This window comes from Tachysurus vachellii, chromosome 1 (genome assembly GCF_030014155.1).
Source record: "Tachysurus vachellii isolate PV-2020 chromosome 1, HZAU_Pvac_v1, whole genome shotgun sequence".
Lineage (NCBI taxonomy): Eukaryota > Metazoa > Chordata > Actinopteri > Siluriformes > Bagridae > Tachysurus > Tachysurus vachellii.
Window position 1 is genome coordinate 29,171,206 of NC_083460.1, and position 21,737 is coordinate 29,192,942.

Sequence of the window (21,737 nt, forward strand, 5' to 3'; positions counted from 1 at the left end):
ATCTCCGACAGATATTAGTTATCATTCCTACCAACCTTATGTTTATATAGATTAACATCACGACACGGTAAGTAAGTAGATGTTAAATCATGATGTGTGACATAGATCAGATGGAAGGTTTACACAAGACTTGTTATGTTATTCTGTTTAGTTTTCACCCTCGAGTTCCTTCCAACAAAGGTACTGCAACTCCATCAAGCCTTAATAGTCATATTAACAAAAGTGCATTACTTTAATACCAACCCTGGTGTCAAACGTGTGATTGTGCATTGTTTAAAGAATATGATAAGCAGGTGCATTCTCCTCACTCACACTCTATGGCCTTTCTCTCTCTTTTTCTTTTTGCTTACAGACGTATTTACCCCCCAGATGACAAGCTGCTCTTGGAGAAGTATGAGGGCCTCCTCTCGGTTGCCTTTCAGACGTTCCTCGCTGGGCGAGCAGCCTCACTTCAAAAGGAAATGAATAATCCTCTGAAACGAATGAAGGCATGTACCTGAGTCTCAGCAGAATCAGAATACTCTTTCTTTCCCCCTCCCTCCTACCTATGCACTCTCTGTCTCCCTCTTCTTTCCTTCTATGTATTTAGAATATCCCTTCAGCTAGAAAATAGCAAGAGAAGAAAGGAATTGTTGCAAGATACTGTTGTGGCTCCTCCTTATGTTTCCTGCCATGACCTTGTTGCTTGAGTCTAAGGCTTTCCAGTCTATAGTGAACATGATGTTTTAAAGACCAAACACATCCCTTTTTGTTACAAGCACCACCTGCCTTTTTACTCGTTGTTTTTCCCCTTCTGCCTCTGTGTTCATTCTTTATTCACCTGGAGTTCATCATTGTCCTGTGCCTCCCGCAGTAATATTTGGAGATGTTTGAAGAGGATTTTCAAGGCACGAATATGTCAGCTCAGGCACATCAGCATGCTGCATTGTTGGACAGCCTCTTTAAATATCGCCCATTCACACTCTCCATCATAATGGAATTTGAGCTGCCTGTGGTGGGATCAGTTAGACATGCATCAGAATGGCTGATATGGCCTGGGCATCTCTACTGCTTTCTAGTGTACATCTATCTGCATGAGAATGCAATTCCTATACAGTGGAATCTGTGGATCTGGCTTATTTGGGTACGGGTTAGGATTGCTGAGGAAGAAACTCGCTCGCTCTTTCAAGCATTGGATTTGAAGAAGAGATGATTTAGAAATCAGTTTCCTTAATCATAAGTCACTGGAATGTTTCACAACATGGAGAAGATAACTGGCTTCAACTCACATGAGTGTTTAACAGCCTGATTTCTCTGTGGATTGTTGCCTGAATAGTAATCTGGATTTAGGAAACAATGCACAGATGTGTGAGAAATGGAACTGAATATGCTTATGTCCATTTGCACTAGTAGAACAAATCAGCGAGGAGATTACAGGTGTTAACTCTGCAAGAGTTTATCTTTTTTTTTTTTCTTTTCTTTTGTGGAACAGCGGACAGTATTTCTCATTATAAACCTGCCAAGATGACTAGAGACAAATGTTCATCTGAGAGCCTTTTATGTGATGTTTTATGTCAAGGATATTTCATATTTCAGAAAATGTAATTCATTGTCTATTCACTCTTTTGGATAGAGGAATAAAATCAAGAAAAAAATCTCATAGTTTAGTCTAGCTATTTGCTGGACTTTATATTAAATGATTTTAATAAACTCTTATTTAATATAAACACTAACACAAGGTGAAGTGTGTATTGAGTATGGCACTCTGGTGTATAGAAGGAGTCTGACATTGACAGAGGGGTTCGCATTCACATTTAGGACAACTGTGTTAATCAAATTGTTCACTGAAAGTTAATTATCAATTGTAAAAATACATTTTAAGTAAATCATGCGCATAATGTCCAGTAGTCATTTGTATGGGTAGCTAGTTAAACACATTAATTTTGCGAAATCTTAGACTAAATATTGAAAAAAAGAGAAAGATATATCAAGAATATATCAAGTAAGAAGAAAAAAAAACATTTATATATATATATATATATATATATATATATATATATATATATATATATATAATTTTGTCATGAACACGGAACAGAGCGGACCCAAACGCAGGATAGCATAAATAAACGGGGTTTAATAACAGAACACAAAACAGGAACACAGACTCGAGACGGGACTAAACAGGACTAAGACCACAGTAGATGCCGCGCTGCACGAGGCAACGCGGCACAGTTAAATACAAAAAAGGACAATGACACAATAAGGATCAGGTGTGATGACAGGGAGGAGCAGACGAAGGCGGGGCAGACACGTGACGAGAAACGTAAACAAACGCACGTGGCCGGAGTCCAGGCAGAGTCCTTACATATATATATATATAACTAAATTCTTAAACAATTAATAATTTTATGTAAAACTCATTGCAGTCAGATATAATATTTTGTTTATTTTGCCTTTACGAACGGGGGGGAGATATATCATTAATTCATTAGTTAGCCCAACAGACATGTAAAAGCTCCACAATGGTTGTCTGTAAACCTAACTGGCTAGGCTAAGAAGTGGTAGCTTAAAAAAGTTAGCTTTTTAAGCGCATTGATCTGGACTAAGGGATACACACACCTGTATGATCTATCAGACACTGATTTAGAACACTTTTTTTATGCCCTCGGCAAAAGTCAGCAATCTTTGGCCAAACGGTTCATATGACCATCATTTAAAACACAACATTTCTGTATTGTTTGTGTATAGGAAGAGGACATCTTGGATCTGCTGGAGCAGTGTGAGTTGGACGATGAGAAACTGATGGGAAAGACATCCAGGCAGAGAGGAGTGAAGGTAAGTTGCCTTTTTAAATACATCAAGCTCACAAGGCTAACTATTCTTTCTTACACAATTGGCATTAGTTGAAATTAATTTGCCCCTGTCACTTCTGAGTATGCTTTTCTTCTCTGACAACCCATGAGCCCACAGCGCTCAATGATCTGATGGATAGACAGACTCCCAGGGGTGCTTTATGGGCCATCTGGAAAAATCAGGGCAGAAATGAAGCAGTTGAAATACTGCGGGATTCAGTTTTAAGCATTTCCACTTAAATATGCCACGGAGAGCAGCACAATCAAACGGAGATAGATGTTTGAGTTCGTCTCCGTCTCTTCAGTCTCCGTCTCCCACTTTCTCTAATTGATTTGTTTAAACCTGTGCTCGCAATAGCTGCCTAACTGTTAATTTTGCAAGAGAAAGCCGAGCTAAATTAGCTGTTGAATAACTGATGTGAATGCTTTATTAATGCTAACAGTGTGCTCTTTCCTGAGCGCAAGACAGGCATTCACTTCAATTAACTTTGCTTCCCTATCTTTTTTTTCTTGGAAGGAAATGATAAATTAATATTCCCGAATGCTTAGCTATGAAAGGTGGTATCTGGGCAGAGTTACTTATACTGAATTAACGCATCTCCTCTGTGACATTAATCACAGGCAGGTCTACACTCAACTTGTCATCAAGGTGCACACCAAGGGCCGTGTCACAATCCTACTCCCCCTCCTTTTCCCATCACTTTATCCACCTACCCTCTCCACTCATGTCACCTTAGCTACTGCTGATGACAAATGCTAATTGGAGTCAGGATGAAAGCTATATCCGCCAAGGCACTGACTCTGTCTAACATTGTCTTTTCCTCCCAAAGTCACTGGACATCATTGGCTTGGACATGTCTATCTGTCTCTGCAGGCCTTGTCCTCCATGCCTGAGAGCGCCCAGATGCCCAGGAGGCACAGGGACTATGAAGACAGCTCAGGCAGCTGCAACAGTAGCAGAACGTCAGGCTCAAACACAGATGAAGAGGAAGAGAGCACCAATGACCTCCAGGAGAAGAAGGTCTCCATTGAAGTTGGGGAGAGCAGACAGAAAGCCTCAGAGCGTTCCAGTAAGTCTGTGAAGGAAATGATTCTTTGTTAGTACTCATCAGGGGCCAGTTAGGACAGTCTTCACTATGCTGCACACATTCCCCTTCTTTTATATCACAGCCCTTGATAGGAATTCATTCCCTTGATGCTGTTCATACAACCATGAAGGCTTCTTAATTACTTAAACAAACTTATACCATTTTCACAGATAGACATACACACCCTCAAGCCTTTTTCTGGACAGATCAACTGTAGACACAATTATGCAATCTAGTGGTGTCAGCTGCAGTGCTAACCCCAAATTACAGATGTAAATCTAGTTTAATGCATTTGTTTACCTAATTAATACATGAAACAGCCAAAATCCATCTTTTTTAATTAGGGTCACAAGGATCTGATGGTGTAGTCCAGAGGCTCTTAATTTGACTGGCTGGCAGTAGTGGGTGATAGCTTGAAAGCTCTCTAGGCTCCCATACACAGTGGCCTTAATGAGCTTTTTTGATGTGTTTTAGTCCACTAGTCTGTAAGGAGCCTAGGGTCTCAGCTTGGGAAAGGCGCAATTCCGGGAGATCCTCACAGAAGGGCTTTTGGTTTACCTTGAAAAGAGAGCAAACAAACCCAATTCTCTCAAAATGGAAAGGTTTCAAACTTCCTTGGGGTCCACAAACATATAGTTCTTATAGTTTTATTTTCATCACCTGCCTTTGTCCTTCCATGCCCAGGTCTTGCTATCACAACATGCCAGCTTGTATTGAAGTGTCACAGGGCCAGAGCGGATTGTTTAAAGATTCTTTTTTGCTTGAGCAAGCGGTCAAACTCTCCAGTTTTTCCATTAGCTTTGGAATGAAGGACAAAGCCGTGATTTGGCTGAAGTTTGAGGGGTGAGTGAGTCGCTGAGGCTGGAGTGACTTTGACGCTCCATCTGGGGGTGGCCTAAGCTAAGCCCCTATAATGCGCACGACTTGGCAACTTCCTTCCCTCAAGACTCGCAGGCAGAACACCGAGGCCGGCTGGCCCGTGGACAAGCTGGAGGTCGTTCAACACTTCGGTGCGCGTGTGGGCAAAAGCTGCTGCGGCTCTAATCCGAAAACTGCAGAGCTAGGCCACTAAGACCAGCACATGCCTTTGTGATTAATGGAAGCCACAGTTATTCTGTGTTTGTTGTCAGGGAGGGGGGATTCTTACTTCATCTGTGCCTCAATACAGGCATGTCAGTGCTTTTGTGTGTATCTAAGAGTCTAGTCATTACTCTCTTAGCTCACGTATTTAGTTCAGAGGCTTAATTCTGGCATCTAGTATCACTCAATGGTTAAAGAAAAACAGCAATATTTGAAATGTAAAAAAGCTTTGTTTTATCCTCTTTTTCAGGCCGAGTGCACTGGAAGCCTTCTCCCAAACCAGAGAAATTGGGCTCAGTTTCCTCACCAGCGCTGTCAGGACTCATCCGCCGCTCTGTCTCTTGCCCACGCTCCATCTCTTCATTTAGTGGACAATCACCCAGCACTGACAGTAGAAGCACCTCGAACAAGAGTATGCCCCAGATAGGAAGCACTGCTGTGGCATCAGCCCATGCAGGAGCTTTAGCTACGCCAACATCGTTGGTTCGACCCCACACAGCTCTGCGCTCACACTCTCTTAGCCGCAACAGCTCTGCCCACAGAATGCCCCACAGCAGTAGCCTGGGCACTATCCATTCCACCTCGGTAAGTGTAAAACACACACTCACTCTTACCTAAACCAGACTATGTTCACAGTAATTTAATCTAGCGCCTTCAGCTAAAAAGCCAATTCTAATGTATATATGGTATAATGTATTTATTTATACCTTTACTGAACACTTTATTATGAACACTACACTAATACTGGCTAGGCTCCCATTTCTCTCTTTAAACAGCCTCTGTTCTTTGTAGCATGTATTCCCCAAGATTCTGGAAACATTCCTTTTGCGAATCAGGTCCATGTTGACATGATTGCATCATGCAATTGGTACAGATTTTTTTTTTGTTGCATTTTCATGCTGTGAATCTCCCATTCTGCCACATCCCAAATGTGTGCATCTGGATTCAAATTTGGTGACTGGGAATCATATTGAAATCTTTGTCATGTTCATGAAATCAGTATAAGAGGACTTTTGCTTTGTGACATTTGCTTTGTAATGCATTATCATACATTGTCTTTAGAAGATTCAGAAATTGTGGCCAAAGGATGCATATGGTCAGCAACAATACTCAAACAGTCTGTGGCATTCAAGGCATGATTGATTGGTACAGTATTAACACCTTCCTCACACCATTACACCACCTTCAGCAACTTGGACTGATTACACAAGGCAGTTTGGGTCCATGGATTCATGCTATGGGCACCAAATTCTGACCCTACCATCTGTGTGCCTCAGCAGAAATTAAGATACATCAGACCAGATTTCATTTTTTTCCAGTCTGCATCTGTCCAGTTTTGGTGAACCTGTGCCCACTGAAGCCTCAGCTTTGTGTTCTTGGCTGACAGAAGTAGAGCCCAACATGATCTTTTGCTGTTGTAGCCTCAAGAGTTGACATCAGACATATTCCAAATAGACTGGCACCAACAATCTTTCCTTATTCAAAATTCCTAAGATTTTTTTTTCCCCTCATTCTTATAGTTGATGTGAACATTATCCGAAGCCTCTGAGCCATGTGTGTATGATTTTATACATTACACTGCTGTCACACAACTGGCCAATTAGATAACTGAATGAATGTGTAGGTGTAAAGTTGTTCCTAATTAAGTGATTGGTGAGTGTACATAAAACAGGTAAGGTGGATCTTTTTTGAATTAGGGACACTTGTTTGATATGGGCTCTTGTGCACACCAAAGCCAGTTGCCATGAATTTCTGAGTGATAGTATGCACACACAGAAATGTGTTCATAAACATGTCATGTCATGAATATGCACCATGGCTCCATCACACACGCATATCCCTTAACACACACCGCATTTGCTCCCTCTAACATGTGCCCCAGCTCACACTTTCGTTCTTTTTATGCTAATATTACTAGCCCCTAAACTCCCTCCATTCAGCGGTGCTCCTCTCTTTAAGCACTTTTTGTAACGAGTGTTAAGATGTCCTACAGTCAGCGCTGCACTAACACTTTTACACTCCGTCTCACAATCTGACAGTTCTGACATGCTGAGCCAACCTCCAGTCACCTGGGCTCATCTGGCACAGCGGGTACCTTTGGGATCTAGGCTGGAGCCGCCAAGCAATAGCTTGCGGCTGTGCCACTCTAATTGTGGCATCCTTGCCTCGCCTCGCTCTCCGGGCCTGCGGAGAGCGGTGAGAAAAGGAAAAGCTGATGACGGAAGGAAAAAAGGCAGCGTGCACTAATTCATCTTCATTGCATTGTGTGTGTGTTTGTGTGTGCGCATACCGCAGGGAGAGTCCCTGCTGAACGTGAGGAGCAAGGAGCAGGAGGCGGAGCTGACGCGGCAGACGCTGGCCGCGCTGGGGGAGTTGCGCATCCGATTCCCAGGGAAGAGTGAGGAAGAAGCGGAGGCCGTGCTGGATGAGGTGAGTTAGTATGCCGCACTCCTTGTTCCCCCAGCTCATTTGTGGAGAGTGCTGCCTGTAGCACTGGCTCTCATTTTCTCTCTCTCTCTCACTATGTCTCATTTTGTACATAGTGTCATTAGCCGTCCACCTGTATGGTTAATGAGAGCTATTAGCTGTCGCCATGGAAAACGCAGCTGGGCAGCAGCACCTGTTTGAGACCCTTTCCAATATCCTAAAATGTTTTCACTTGCACTTTCAAAAGGAAAATTTTACAAATGTTTGCAAGTTTTGTGCTTATTGTGCCTCTCATGTAATAAAACAACACTATGAATGAAAAAATCCGTTATCAAAAAAAAAAAATCAGGAAAAATCCGTTGTACATTAACTTTCATTACAGTACAGTACTTTCCATTAGAAAGTAGAACACTGTAATTTAGATATCGGTCTGCATCAGTGTGCATCATAATTTATGGCCTCCTGATTAGTAAGGAGCAGATGTAAGCCTAAATGAATTATTAATGATTTATCCAAGAAGATGAATTTAACGTTTATGACCATATCAATGCCAGAGTGCTCTGCCATCATCCTTCATTGTAACCATGTCCACGGTTCGTTTCCTCTGAGGAGGAACAAGCCAGAGATTTGTCTTGACTTGCAAGTCCACTAGAGAACATAAATAGAATATTAGCTCAGTAACACAGGGACGAGACATGCTGATGAGAGAATAAGTATAAGAAGAAAGATTTGCCTGTTCATACTTGATAATAATCTCAGTGTAGTCACACATTAAGATTGATCTATGAACTAGTTAAAAATGAATAAAGGAAACAATAAAGTATGCAGCGTCTCATTTCAGAAAGAAAGAGGAAAAAGAACGCTGTGTGGTCTGTGTGTGTCAAGATTTGTGTTTGTTTATGCATGTATTGCAGACAGGCATTGATTTTATTTCACAGCAGTAAAAAACAGTTCAAATAATGTAAAAACAACTTAGCAGGGCCATTCTTAGGAAATGCCTAAGGGAAAAAATGCACTGAATATCAGCAACTTAATGGGAAATGCATACTTAATGGGACAGAAATGTTGTCTTTTGTCACAAAATGAATGTAATGCTTTTTTTTGTCACCCACAGATTTTAAACAACTGGAAATATCATAAACCAAAAGTGGCATCTTATTGGCTTGTGAAGTTAGATGCCACCAAACAAAGAAAGGTAACGTATTATAAATCCACTAACAGGATATGACTCTGTATATACATACATATATACAGTATATACAAGTTATATACATCTTTAAAATGTTTTTTTTTTCATAGTAAAACACAAAAATTATAAGTTAGATAATTAGTTTGATAAATAATTTAGCTAAACTGTCTTTATGTTCTGATGGCACTAAATAAAAAAAATTGTTCATGAATTTCCTGGAACTAAAAGATTTCCACGTTTTGTTGTATTATTCAATCATATGATGTGGTCTGCCTGTTAATTGTTTTATGCATACACGTGCACTCATAAAGTGGAAACTTTATGGATTTGACATGGAAGCAGTGCTGACAGTCAACTGAATATTCCACCTGAGAGTGGAAAGGGCTTGAGCACGACACTAGCTTTTGTGACTGCTTCATATTTTTTGCTGTGTTTCATTTTGAAAAATAGGCTTTCCTGAAGTGACTGGTGTCTTCTCTGCACATGTCTCATTTGCAACTTATAGCAATTTAAAATCTAGATACTTCCAAAACTGAAAGTCAGGAAAATCCCATTTATTGGGTCCATTCCTCTTCACTACATTTGTAACCTAATCTACTTAGGGGGAAAAAAAAAAGCATCCCTGCCAAATTTTAGTCTAATTCAGTTGCTCTTTGATTATCAGCATCATCCGCATCAGTCTCTGTCTAATCACCTGAGGTAAAAAGGCACTCATGGCTTTTTTGAGCCTCATTATCATCCTCTTTTCACTCAAACTGATCTCTGTTAATGCTAACATGCCTTATGAAAACAATCACTGATTAATGCTGATTAATAAATTTCTATTTATAACCTTTTTTTATTCGTTTGTTTTAACCAATTTGTTTAGATGAGGTAACAGTGCAGGCGCATCGTGGAAAAATTCTCAGACCACCACATATTTCTGTCTGTACAATCTATATAGCAGTATCTATAAAACATCTAGTTATATTTAGCTTAGTGAATATATTTTGCTTAAAAGGAGTTAAAAGGATGAGAACCAACCCAAAAAAAAGTCTCTAAAGCTAATTCTCCAATTTCTTGCAGTGTGATGATAATATATTAATTTTACGTTCACATGAAATTAAGTTTGTAACCCATTTGGCTTTGTGCAAGTGCCAGTCTTTGGAGAAAGGGTTTAAAGAGAAATTTTCTTGGCTGACTTCAACTTAGGTGGTTAACTCTAGGTAGGGAGACGTGCTAGAATTGCTTACAGGAGCATTAATCACTTCATACGAGTATGATAGATTGGGATACAACTGTTTTCTTGACTGTTTGCATTGTTGATATCATAATATCTTATTTATTTGTCCTTCACTATTTATAGATTATACAGTAGATTAAGTAGTATGTTATTTATTCACTGATGCTATTTATTGAGCATACAGGAGAGTTTCCTGTTCTTGAATACTCCAGAGTAATGTATGGACTAAAAATTTAGAAACATGCTTAAGTTAAAGTTAACGCAATTGCCTGGAATCAGATTCGACATTCCCACTTCTCTACAGTATAAGCACTCCAGAATAAGCTTAATTAGATTTTTTTTGTCCCTCAAATGTTTGAATGGACGGAAATTCGCATTGTGCAGTATTTTCTGATGAGGTAACAAATTTTGAAAAATATTGCTAATTTATTAAGAACTGTTATGTCAGCATTCTTAGTCCTTCTCAGAGTGGTGAAATGTCAGAAGGTTCTTACACTTTGCCATTGCAATGTAAGACTGCTGTTATATGGACTTGTCACTTGGATTTGTCATTCCAAAATAACCAGCCTGAGTTTTTATTCCATTCTAACGAGCGTGCATTTTGGGGCTTTGTCAACTGAGTATGGCAGAGTGAGGGCAGCTTTTCTTGGAATGATATAATCAGCTCTGTTCAGCTCTGCATCTTTTTGGAATAAAGCAACTAGTTTAATGAGCCTGTTGATAATAAAAGGTATAACAACAACATCAAATCTATTATTGTTATTATTATTATTATTATTATTATTATTATTACTATTATTATTATTATTATTATTATTATTATTATTATTAGTGGTGGTGGAAGTAGTAGCATTTTTTTTATGCACTAATGCACTAATCTCTTTTCATTTTTGGTTTGATAACTCTTAAACTCTGGATCCATGAAATCATATTTATTTTTCTTATGCAAAATAGCCTAAAGTTTGGTAGAGGCAGTTATTTGTGTTCTCTAGTGTTATGTTAAGTATAATGGGGTGAATTACTGTGAGAATCCTGTACTGCTGGGTTGCTAAGTAACAGCTGCTGTCTCTATATCAGATCATGGCAGTACATCCTGGCCTCTCACAGTTGGCTGCCAGTAGGGCTGTACATACACTGTGCTCCTGTCGTGTCCCAATGTATAACCGCTTCATTCACCTTGCTGCAACAGCCAGCACCAAATAATGAACCAGCATTTCCTTGATAAGTGTCAGTCTCCTCTGCCTTATTCTCAGACTAGAATATTGTTAACTTCTGTGTGGTTTGTGAAGCACGCTGCAGATTGAAATGAGCTGGCTAATTACTGGATTAGAGATTGAGTTGACACCCATCAAATCTGTTATGTACTAATGTAACCCATATTCACCTTCATTCATTCATCTTCTACCGCTTATCCGATCTACCTCGGGTCACGGGGAGCCTGTGCCTATCTCAGGCGTCATCGGGCATGAAGGCAGGATACACCCTGGACGGAGTCCATATTCACCTTCCACCATTTAAATATAAACCACTATTGTAAATATTTGAACATAACATTTTATTTTATTGACGGTGATTTGTGTGAAATAAAATCATTGAAAGATTTCAGATAGGGATTCAGATAGGGATTTAGAATAGATTTATTTTCTTTGTTTTCAACATTTAAAAAATCAAAATCTTCTGTTTAGTTTCAATTTACAATGAAAAACTAAAACCCCAGATTCATTTTGGTCTCAGTCTTTTGAACCCCTCTGTATAAAATGCACCCTGGGCACATGATTAGGCTCTGAAAACAGCCTGAAAGTTTTGAAGATCTATTCCAAGATTTTGGAAGCATTTGTTTGAGATTCTGCTCCATGTTGACATGATTACATCATTCAAATCTTCTCCTCTACCACATCCCAAAGGTGTCCTACTGGATTCAGATCAAGCGACTGAAAAGGCCACCGAAGAACACTGAACTCATTGTTATGTTCATAAAATCAGTTTTAAACTCATTTTGCTTTTGTGACATGGTGCCTTTTAATACTGGAAGTAGATAATAGAAGATGGTAAATTGTGGTTATGAAGGGATACACATTGTCAGCAACAATACTCAAACAGTCTGTGGCATTCAAGCCATGATTAATTGGTATTAACATGTCCCAATCGTGCCAAGAAAACCTTCCCTACATCATTACACCACCTTCACCAGTCTGGACTGTTGACATAAGGTTGGTTGAATCTATGAATTAATGCTGTTAGGACCAATGCTGTAAGTCTGACCCTGTAATCTGTGTGCCTCAGCAGAAATCAAGATTCATCACACCAGGCATACATTTTTCTGGTCTTTATTTGTCCAGTTTTGATCAGTTTGTCCCCATCAGTTGTTGATGCTCAGAGCATACTGGAGAGTAGAAATCCACTGGTTACCTGGATATACGTAGTTATACAGTATACAGTACAGTACAGTATACAGTGACAAATGTTGAGCTGGTGTGGCTGGGGAAAAAGAGAAGTTATGTGCGTTTCAGATGTTTATTACATTTTTACTGTGGTGTGATCTCAAGCAGTTCATTGATCCAGGATAAAAGATTTGAGCAAATGGAGCACCTACAATATTTGTTTGGTTCTTATGAGGTTCTTGGTGTTATTAAGAATGTAAAGGATTATGTGCCTTTTTCATAAATAACCAATGTCAAAATATGGCTCTATATTTCTGCATGACTGTATTCATAGAGGCATCCATTCCAACATTTTTCACATCTATATTCTGAGCTCAGAACCGTTTGAGCCAAAAATCCATGTTATTACTCAGCATTATTGGCATTTTCACAGTTATTAATAGAATATATATAATGTAACCACATTATATCACCCTGGAATTGAAGCTTTGTGCAGCATTAACATGTACAATTAATATATAAATATGCCATTATGACAAATAATCATGAATTGTCCATACATCCAATGCAATTATATACAACAGCAAAACATTTTAGTCGTCACTAAACCCTCAAATTCTGGTACGCTTAATACCCTTCTAGTTTATTCTGTAAAAAAAAAGACTTTCTTCATTTGGCTTGCATCTGTGATAGTTAGGAAATGTGGTATATAGTAGTAGTAATGATGTAGTAACTGTGGTATGTGTCAAGTGTTAATTAGGCTGGCAGCGAGTTAATGTAGATAGAACCCAAACTGCTAATTTTAGAATCATTTGCAAAGATGGGAATAGAACTAATCATTAGAATTAGACACAGTCTATTTAAGGATTTAAGATTTTTCTCAATGTTGCCTTGTTAACTGTATGTTATGACATTAGTCTAAATGACATTTGCAGTTATTTGTCTTTTTCACGTGACAGCATGTTTCTTTATCTAGCTGGTGCTTGTAAAGGTGGTAAAAATTGTGAAAGCATGAAGTGCATGCAGCAAATTACAGTAACCTGAACAAACTGGCTAGAAAACTTACACAAATCTAAATGTGAGTCATTTTCTCCAGGTATCAACCGGATCATATTTTGAATATAATTTGCCAATTTTCAATACAGCCCTATAGATAATTAGGATAACTTTAAAAGACTTCTGTTCAAAACCTTTTCTTAGACTTGTACCTACTCTGTGAAATCTATAGTGCAAGATTGACATGAAAAATATAAAGAAGGTCTGATTATTTTCAGTGATGGTCATTGTCATGCTGAATATTAGCTTGAAATATAAAAGATCACACTGCAGAGAATTTCCAACAGAAGATCTTTTAGAGCTTGAGTGTCACATGACAGAAAATTGCCTGAAAAATCAGCCTGTGGGACTGTTAGGGTTCTTCAACGTGTTTAGCCTGAGTTTAGCCTGAGCATGACATTCTAGTACTTATCTTTCAGCCTTGCACTCCAATCACTCTATTCAGTCTTTGCACCTGCCTATCCATATTTCCCCCTCTCTAGCCCTCATTACAGACCTCATCGATTGATTAGACCTGCACCAAATCTGCATTCTTGAGTCTTTTGATTGTGACTATAGAAAGTGAAAAAAATATTCTGTGAATAATTTTAATTGTATATGCTTGCTTAGATTCTGTAGTGCCATTCATTTGTTCTCATCTATGTGCTTCATACGTTAAGGTCCTGGACATCGTCCGCACAAATGTTCGTTCATTGCTCCAGAGGATCTGGAGGGAGCCTGACATTGACAGTTTACGTCTCTACCGCCTTTTTAACCGTGTCTTCAGCCGCCTGCTCTGGAGCCATGGTCAAGGCCTGTGGAACTGTTTCTGCAGCTCGGGGTAAGGGACACTTCATAATTCAGATACAGAGCAAATAAACAAGATGATTGGCTGAACTCCTCTTTTGACTTAAAGATTATTTGTAACACTCGTCCAGAAAATGATTAGTAACGTTATTGTATGAAATGTTTTCATTTGTTGGTGAAGTATCTAGGTTAATTCAGCAGCGATTTATAGACATTTTCACAGAGATTCAAAAGGGTGCTTTCACTTATCGGCCACTTTAATAGCAAAATATGTACACCTGCAAATTCATTAAATTATCCAGTCAGCTAATCAGGTCACAGCAGCACAAAGCATAAAATCATGCAAATACATCTTAAGAGCTTCAGTTAATTTTAACATCAAACATCACTGAAGAAGTCTCTCCACAATTTACCCTTCTCATTGACTTTGAGTGTGTCATGATTGTTAATGCCAGACTGGTTGGTTTGATTATTTCAGAAACTGCTGATCTCCTGGGGTTTACACATAGCAGTCTCTTGAGATTACACAGAATAGTACAAAAAACAAGCAGCATTTCTGTGGGTGGCAAAATGAGGGTGGCTCATTAATGTGAGAGATGGACAACAACAGCACAAGACCACATCAAGTTCCACTTCAGTCAACCGGGAATCTTAGGACAGTGATTTAAAAATTAAAAAAAAAACATGCTATGTTTTTCCACTCTTCAGCCATTCAGTTTAATGAACCTGTAGCTCTTTATCTGCATGTTTTATGTATTGCTCTGCTGCTGTGTGACTGTCTTATTGGATAATTGCATGAATGAAAATGAAAATTCTATTGTGTACATGTAATTGTCTTTAACAGCATTTAAATTGACAAGCCAACCAAGAATTGTTTTGTGTTTCTTGACCGTTAGGACAACAAAGAAATACATAAAATCCCAGAAGTATTCTTCTATTCATTTCTTGTGTGGGTAGTGTAGTGGGTCTACAAGGTTTTTCAACAACCCACTTGTACGTATAATTGACAGATATAGAGATATGTAACCACCCAGGTTTATTTTAACTTAATGAGAGTATGCATGGCACTAGGGGATTAGTGATGGTGCTAAGCACCCCATGCTGCTGCCATTTAATCAAGGCCCGGTGCATGCAGGAGGTCTGTGGGCAGCTAGTGCTCAGAGGAAAGCCCAGCATGGGAGCATTGTGAAGGCCTCCTCGCCTGTAATGTACTCTCAGATCCCCAGCCATTATATTCCTTCATCTCCACAATCAAACACAATCACTGCTGCTGTCCAACGACTTTGAAAAGAAAAAGACATTATTTTAGCTCAATATTTTCCCTTTTATTCAGCCCACGCTGAGGACCAGGGCCTTTGAATTTTTTTTGACACTCATTCATCAAAGCATCTGGTGAGACAGAAGTCCTGGGGTGTTTACTGAATTCTTTTTGGAACCTTTTGTATTAAGATCCTTTTTTTGCTTGTACATGCTTGGACCAACAGCAGGTCATCATGGGAGAGCATCTTCAGCAAGAGCAGCGATGTGGTGACACCACAGGAGTTGCAGTGCTGCCAGCGCTTGGTGCAGCTGTGCCGTGACTGCCTGCTCATAGTTTACAAGTTCGTAGTGGAGTCGCACGGGTCGCTGACCGGACTCAACCCGGAGTGGGATGACCCCAGGTAAATCCCTCCATTCAGACTTTCTTTTTCCTCCACGCCTCTCTTTTCCATCTGTTCCACCTCGGTCCCCTGTGTAGCAAAGTTCACGGGGACATGGCTGGGAAGTGGCATATCTGACTTTTCAGCTGCACAGGAGAAGCTGTGAACAGGAAAGAATGACCCTCAGATTATCACTTAACTTAGTAGGCCCCCTGAGGCGCAGCTAATTCAATTATAAAAGAGATGAGCCAGTGCGAAATAATCTTAAAAGCTTGTGCACAGCCTGGGGATTTATTTATTTATACCTATATATTCTAACAGGCGTTTGGTTGTAATATATAGCACAATGTTTTTGCTTTTAGTTAGAATGTAATGTAAAATTAAAGGCTATCAATTAATTGTTTCATTCTAAACAAATGAGACAATTAATTGCAGGTGAACTCAGCGTTTGCTAACAGCTGCGTAATCACAAGGTGTAATCCAAAAATTAAGGTGTAATCCAAATCCAGATGTTTGGATTTTTTAAAAATGTTTACGTGCAATAGGTTCATGTATTTCTATTTTAAACTCTCTGACTTTCCAGCATGTATTTTTGCTTCACTGTACTTGACTCAAGTCTATACCAAGGTCCTGCCCATACAATATTTCATTTCCCATTTATAAAAATTAAGTGTGAATAAAGCATGTCAAAAGTATGCATGATAAATCAAACACTTGTGTTCAGCTGTATACTTATTTAAGTCAATCAAACATGCTTCATTTGTGTTTTTGTTTTTTTCCACTGTGTTGGAGTCCAGTTCTGGTTCAGTGTTATCCTTGCTCAAAGACACCTAATTCAACTTAGCATTTAACTACCAAGTTTATTAGGTGTGTTAGAGCTGTGAAATTTTACTGGACTCTGGCCAAGGACTGAAGTTTCAGATTTTGTGCTAACACTTCATTTGTTCCAACATTCATATATATTATTCTGATGCTAGTATTCACTAAAATATTTACTGACTTGAGAAATTTATATCCTTCCTTAAAGATTAAAGCTTTGTATGGGCATGGCCTCCAACATTTTCAGCTCCCACATTAAAACTATGACCCTGTCTTTCTGCTCTTGCGGTGACTTGCGGACTTGCGGTGAAGCTCGCCCTCGGCAGCCGGACCAGTCTCGTCTCGTGGCTCGACCCCTTCCTCTTCTACCCTCTCACTCCTTGACGCAGGTCTTTCTACTCTTGATTATGGATCAACCCCTCCCTCCATATCTCCAGTCTGTCCAGACCTTAACCACCCACCCTCATGCACCTGTTTGCCACTTTTGCTCGCTTGTCTCTAAACATGGCATCTTGGAGGGGGTGCTGACTGACTAAAAAAAAAAGTTTTCTAAGAAAGCAAGCCAGCCATTCCTCCATCCTCTCCACTTACCATGGCAACAAGCACCCGCTCATTCGTCACAGCGAATCGCAACAGTTTCACTGCATGGTGCATGACGCGCACTTCCATATCTTTCCCAGGACATGCCTCATTGACGGCTCAGTGGCAGAACGGAGCAGGGGGATGACAGATTAGACTTTTCACTTAGCCGGCATATGCTTTGCCTCGTTAGGAAAATGATGTCTGAGTAGGGGCATGGCACCATATTGCTGGTGACCCCCCCCTCCTTTCAACAGCCACTCATCCTCCTCTCTGGCATGTGCGTTGCCCCCCTACCTGCACCCATACGCTGCCTGTCCTACATCTGCCTCCACTTGCCAGTCTTGGCCAGTGGAGAGACACAGGGTCCAGAGCCATCAGGGTGGCAGAGACAGACTCTCTGAGTGACTGTCTAAGATGCATTTCTAAAAGGATGTAGGCTGCAAACCATCATTCCAGTCATTCCTATTGAGATCGATCTTAGAATATATGATGCTTGTTTGAAATTAAGTGGATTTTTTACGGTCCAATTTTTTTTAACACTATAATGACAGTTTACAAATTCAAATGTAATAAATTGTAAACATTTACTTTTTTTAATGAATACGATACTTTAAAATGTAATATATATATATATATATATATATATATATATATATATATATATATATATATATATATATATATATATGCAGTATATATGTGTGTGTGTGTGTATATATATATATAATATATATGCAGTATATATATATGTGTGTGTGTGTGTGTATATATATATATATATATATATATATATATATATATATATATATATATATATATACAGTATATATCAAGTCTCATATCACATCATATAACCAGTCTGATTTATTTATTTATTTTCCCCATCAATATTCTGCAGTACAGTGTGGCAGGACTACAGAACATATACTTTAAACATGCAAACTGACTGGAGATACGTGCAGATCTCCAAGTCATTGTGTATAATTAGGAAGACCTGCACATTCTCAAAAAAGAAAAATACAGTTAGACAGCTGCTGGCTCTCAGGGGGCTTTCGGTTGGCAGGTTTTCCTAAGAACTACTCAGTGATCAAAAGCCAAGGACCTGGTGGAAGCATTATAGAGGCCCAATTAAATATTGCCGGCAGCTTGATTGGACTCTGAGTAACGGAGCCCCTTTACATGCATCCTTAAACAGACACCTTTGTCAGAGACTTATATGGGAATGGCACCTTTGGCTGGCAAAATATTTGTGAACCCCATTTGGAATTACATGGATTTTCATGTGAATAGCTCCTAAAATTGAATAAAAATCTAAAATCTCATTTCTTAAATGACTGGCATACATTTTAAATGACTGTAGATCCAACTAAGTGTCTAATTAATGTCACTACTTGATAAAACGGTGCATATTCTCAAATAGTGACATTTATATATGGCATATACGGTAATAAATGAGAAAAATTAACTTTGATGAAAACAAATGTGTCTTTTCCCTCCATTTATTACTGCAGTTTGGTGAATGGGTTGGATGTACAGAAGTTAATCTACATTCTAAAATATCTGCTTTACAAGCACTAGCAGTACTCTTGAGCAGTTTCAAGGGCATTCTTCTTGAACTAAATGAAGTTAATTTGACTTTTCACAAGTCTCCTGGGTATGGCGGCAATGCAGCAGAAGCCCTCAGAGCAAATCTTTTTTAGTATACTTAGAAGAAGCAGCATGGCTAATTTGTCCTGGGGATATTATACAAGGAAACTGTCACAAGTTACAGTGACAAGCCCAGGGGTTATTTTACAGTTACCATTACAGTTGATTTTTTTTTACTGACAAATTGCACTAACCAGGTTTTTGGTTAAAGCAAACCATTGTGTTAGCTTTCACTACCTTTTAATGAACAAACAATTTAAATGCCCTCATTAACAATCTGTGATGAGATAAGAACAGCTATCCTATGTGGGTCATCTTATGTCTCAGTTGGTTCACCTCTACGTCTCATTTCAGGCCTTAATTATCTGAGTCTGTATCTACTTTCGGACATCCTTCTCCTGTTAGATAGATTTAACCAGCATTGATGTTAAACAGTGTCCTCCGCCAGTCTATTAACACGAAGCTTGTTCAGCTGCCCGAGTGAAGATGCAAAATGTCACTCATCATTAAAAACAGACGGCACTTACAAGAAGGGATCAGGGGAAAACAGAGAGGTTGAACGTGTTGGGTTGGACAGTAGGGGGGTAGCTGGGTGGGTTTGCTTTATGTTGTCAAATTGCTAACGCAGTCTGATCTCCTCATTTGACCTTTTGCAGCTCTAATCCTGCTTTCACATCTCCTGTCCATCCCCGGTCCCTGTTTCCCATTTCTCTGTGTGTGTAGGTATCTGGTGCCAGTGACCTCCCAGTTCATCATCAAGTGGCCTTCCTCCAGCTCGAGCCGGAACGTGGCCTCCCGTAGTCTTTTCACCACCCGCATGGGCCACTTCTAATCCACCTTGGACACTCGCCGCCTCCTGGGGAGGAAAGGGGCAAAGATGCCTCCCCTCCTTGGGGATACGCTAACTCTGAAAGCATGCAAAAAGGGGTTTTGCCAGTCCGCTTTTTTAGATGTAGTCATTGGTACATCGGAGGCAGACGTTGGGCAGTCCCTCCCTTGAGTTCGGCTTGTGCCCGTGGATCTCGTGTAAAAAAAGAAAAAAAATTTGCTGTTCAGTTATATCCTTTATTATACTGTAAATTATGATTCCCCATCATGGATTTATGTCCAGGACTTGCAAAACAATTCTGTCAATAACAGTGAATGTTTCAGTGAAATTTAGATGGAATGGGATTTGTGTTTATGCTCATTGTTAAAGAAAGATAACATACAATGCTGTTTTTCTTTATCGCTGCTTGCAACGTTTGCCAATGGCCGGTGCTGTTTTTCTTACATGATTTTATTACAGTTTGCCACAGTATGTAGTAGTAAGAAGAATTTAGAGGTACAGAAAGGTTCTGTAAAACTACTTGAAGAATGAAGGAAGGTCTTCTGAAAACATGCCTCTCAGAGAAGAGAGTACAATTCTGCACTGCTGCAGCCGACGTACACATGTTTATGCCTACACTTCAAAATGAGATGTTTTCAGCTGACGAAGGGCAAATCACTGCACATCAGAAATACTTGAACTTATTTATGCTATTTATTTTCTTTGAAATGATTTCATTTACATGCACTACTAACTTAAGTGTTTTAAAGCCTATTTTCATTTTGTGTAAATTGTATGTATTAGGTTTTTTATTTATTAGGTTTTATTCATTAGGGTTTTCTGTGATATACTAAAGGTATGAGAATGAGTTTTAAAGTAACATAGGTCTATGCTAAACTGCCATGTTTGTGTTTTAGCAGCAATGCCCTGCATTTTCTCAGCCTGTATGCAAGTGCCAGTGCAGATTGTGGCGTGCCAAGTCTAAGCACAAACAGGAATGTGTTAATGGCTTCTAAATTGAGGTTAGTGAGTAATTAGAATGCTCCGTATGACAGTAGGTAGTGTTAGAATTTCAATTTGAAAAAGCTCCTGGTAGCTAATTTTCAGGTAGATTGTATTCCGTAAAAAATGCTAATGCAGGATGTTTTTGGTTATGTCCTTCAGCAGTCCTTTTTAATGAATATGCCGATAACTTTATGCTAAGAATCCTGTATGCTATTTTTTTCCCCTCCTATCCCTTAGTGTCAATTCACTATGCCTGGATTTCATTCATGTTCATTCTAGATAAAGATTTTTAAGTTTAACAGCAATAAAAGACTGGTGGTTCTAGATTTATTTTATCTGTGTAAATATTATTAAGTTGTCTTTGTCTCTTTTGATTTTCTGCCCACTGAATTGAATGGCAATTTTGTCTTTGCTTTTTGTTCTCTCTTCTAATGTTGTTGTAACACGAGCGATCTTGAGAATATCTAAATAACTGACACATATGTGCAACACACTTGTCAACGTGCATAAAACTGACACTCTGCATCATTCCACCCCGTCTCATGTGAAAACTCAGAAGAGCAACCTCACTAACCTTGTCGTGTCAAGTCATGACTCATGGTCAGGGGAATAGATGTGATCCTATCCCTTATTTACACTAGTGTACTCAATTCCAGGCTGCTAGCCATCTTTTTCTCGTCTCTGCATTCCCTCCCCCTACATCCCTCTCTCCTTCTATCTGTCAAGTGTAGTGCTGTAGAGTCATGACCTTGAAATTCTTCCTTGAACAATGGCGGTGCTATCTAAGTAACTCACTCAGAAACTTGAGGACTATTCCCCTGCCCTCTGGTGTTAAATCCTTGTCACCCAGCATGGTCAGCAAGTGGGAACCGAGCTGCACCTGCCCTGGAGTGTGGACACTATGTAGGATCTGACCAGTGACCCACTTACAGGTCTTGTTAATATCATGCCTGTCTCTGATCATGTCCTGGGTGAATGCGAAAACCTATTTGTTTTAATCCTGTAAGTCAAAAGGACAGAAATCCTTCATAAGGGGCTTTAATCGTGAAAATAAGATAACCAATGGCCTAATTTATAACGTTAGGCCGTTATTCCAGTTATTATTATCAAGCATGTCTTTTTTTTTTAGTTTTACATGACTTAAATATCAGTTGACACCACATTGCCTTGGAA

The 21,737-nt window shown here is 39.3% G+C and overlaps 1 protein-coding gene across 1 annotated transcript in view; it reads left to right on the forward strand.

Annotated features, from left to right (window-relative positions):
- ttll7 (tubulin tyrosine ligase-like family, member 7) overlaps window positions 1-20,873 on the forward strand; it is a 59,364-nt gene extending 38,491 nt beyond the window's left edge. The window contains exons 13-21 of the mRNA XM_060881727.1: window positions 353-488; window positions 2,731-2,817; window positions 3,709-3,904; window positions 5,253-5,587; window positions 7,298-7,432; window positions 8,544-8,624; window positions 13,937-14,097; window positions 15,548-15,724; window positions 19,475-20,873. Coding sequence (XP_060737710.1) covers window positions 353-488; window positions 2,731-2,817; window positions 3,709-3,904; window positions 5,253-5,587; window positions 7,298-7,432; window positions 8,544-8,624; window positions 13,937-14,097; window positions 15,548-15,724; window positions 19,475-19,583 — 1,417 coding nt within the window. The 3' untranslated portion in view covers window positions 19,584-20,873. The remainder of the gene's footprint in view (window positions 1-352; window positions 489-2,730; window positions 2,818-3,708; window positions 3,905-5,252; window positions 5,588-7,297; window positions 7,433-8,543; window positions 8,625-13,936; window positions 14,098-15,547; window positions 15,725-19,474) is intronic.
- The last annotated feature ends 864 nt before the right edge of the window (window positions 20,874-21,737 follow it).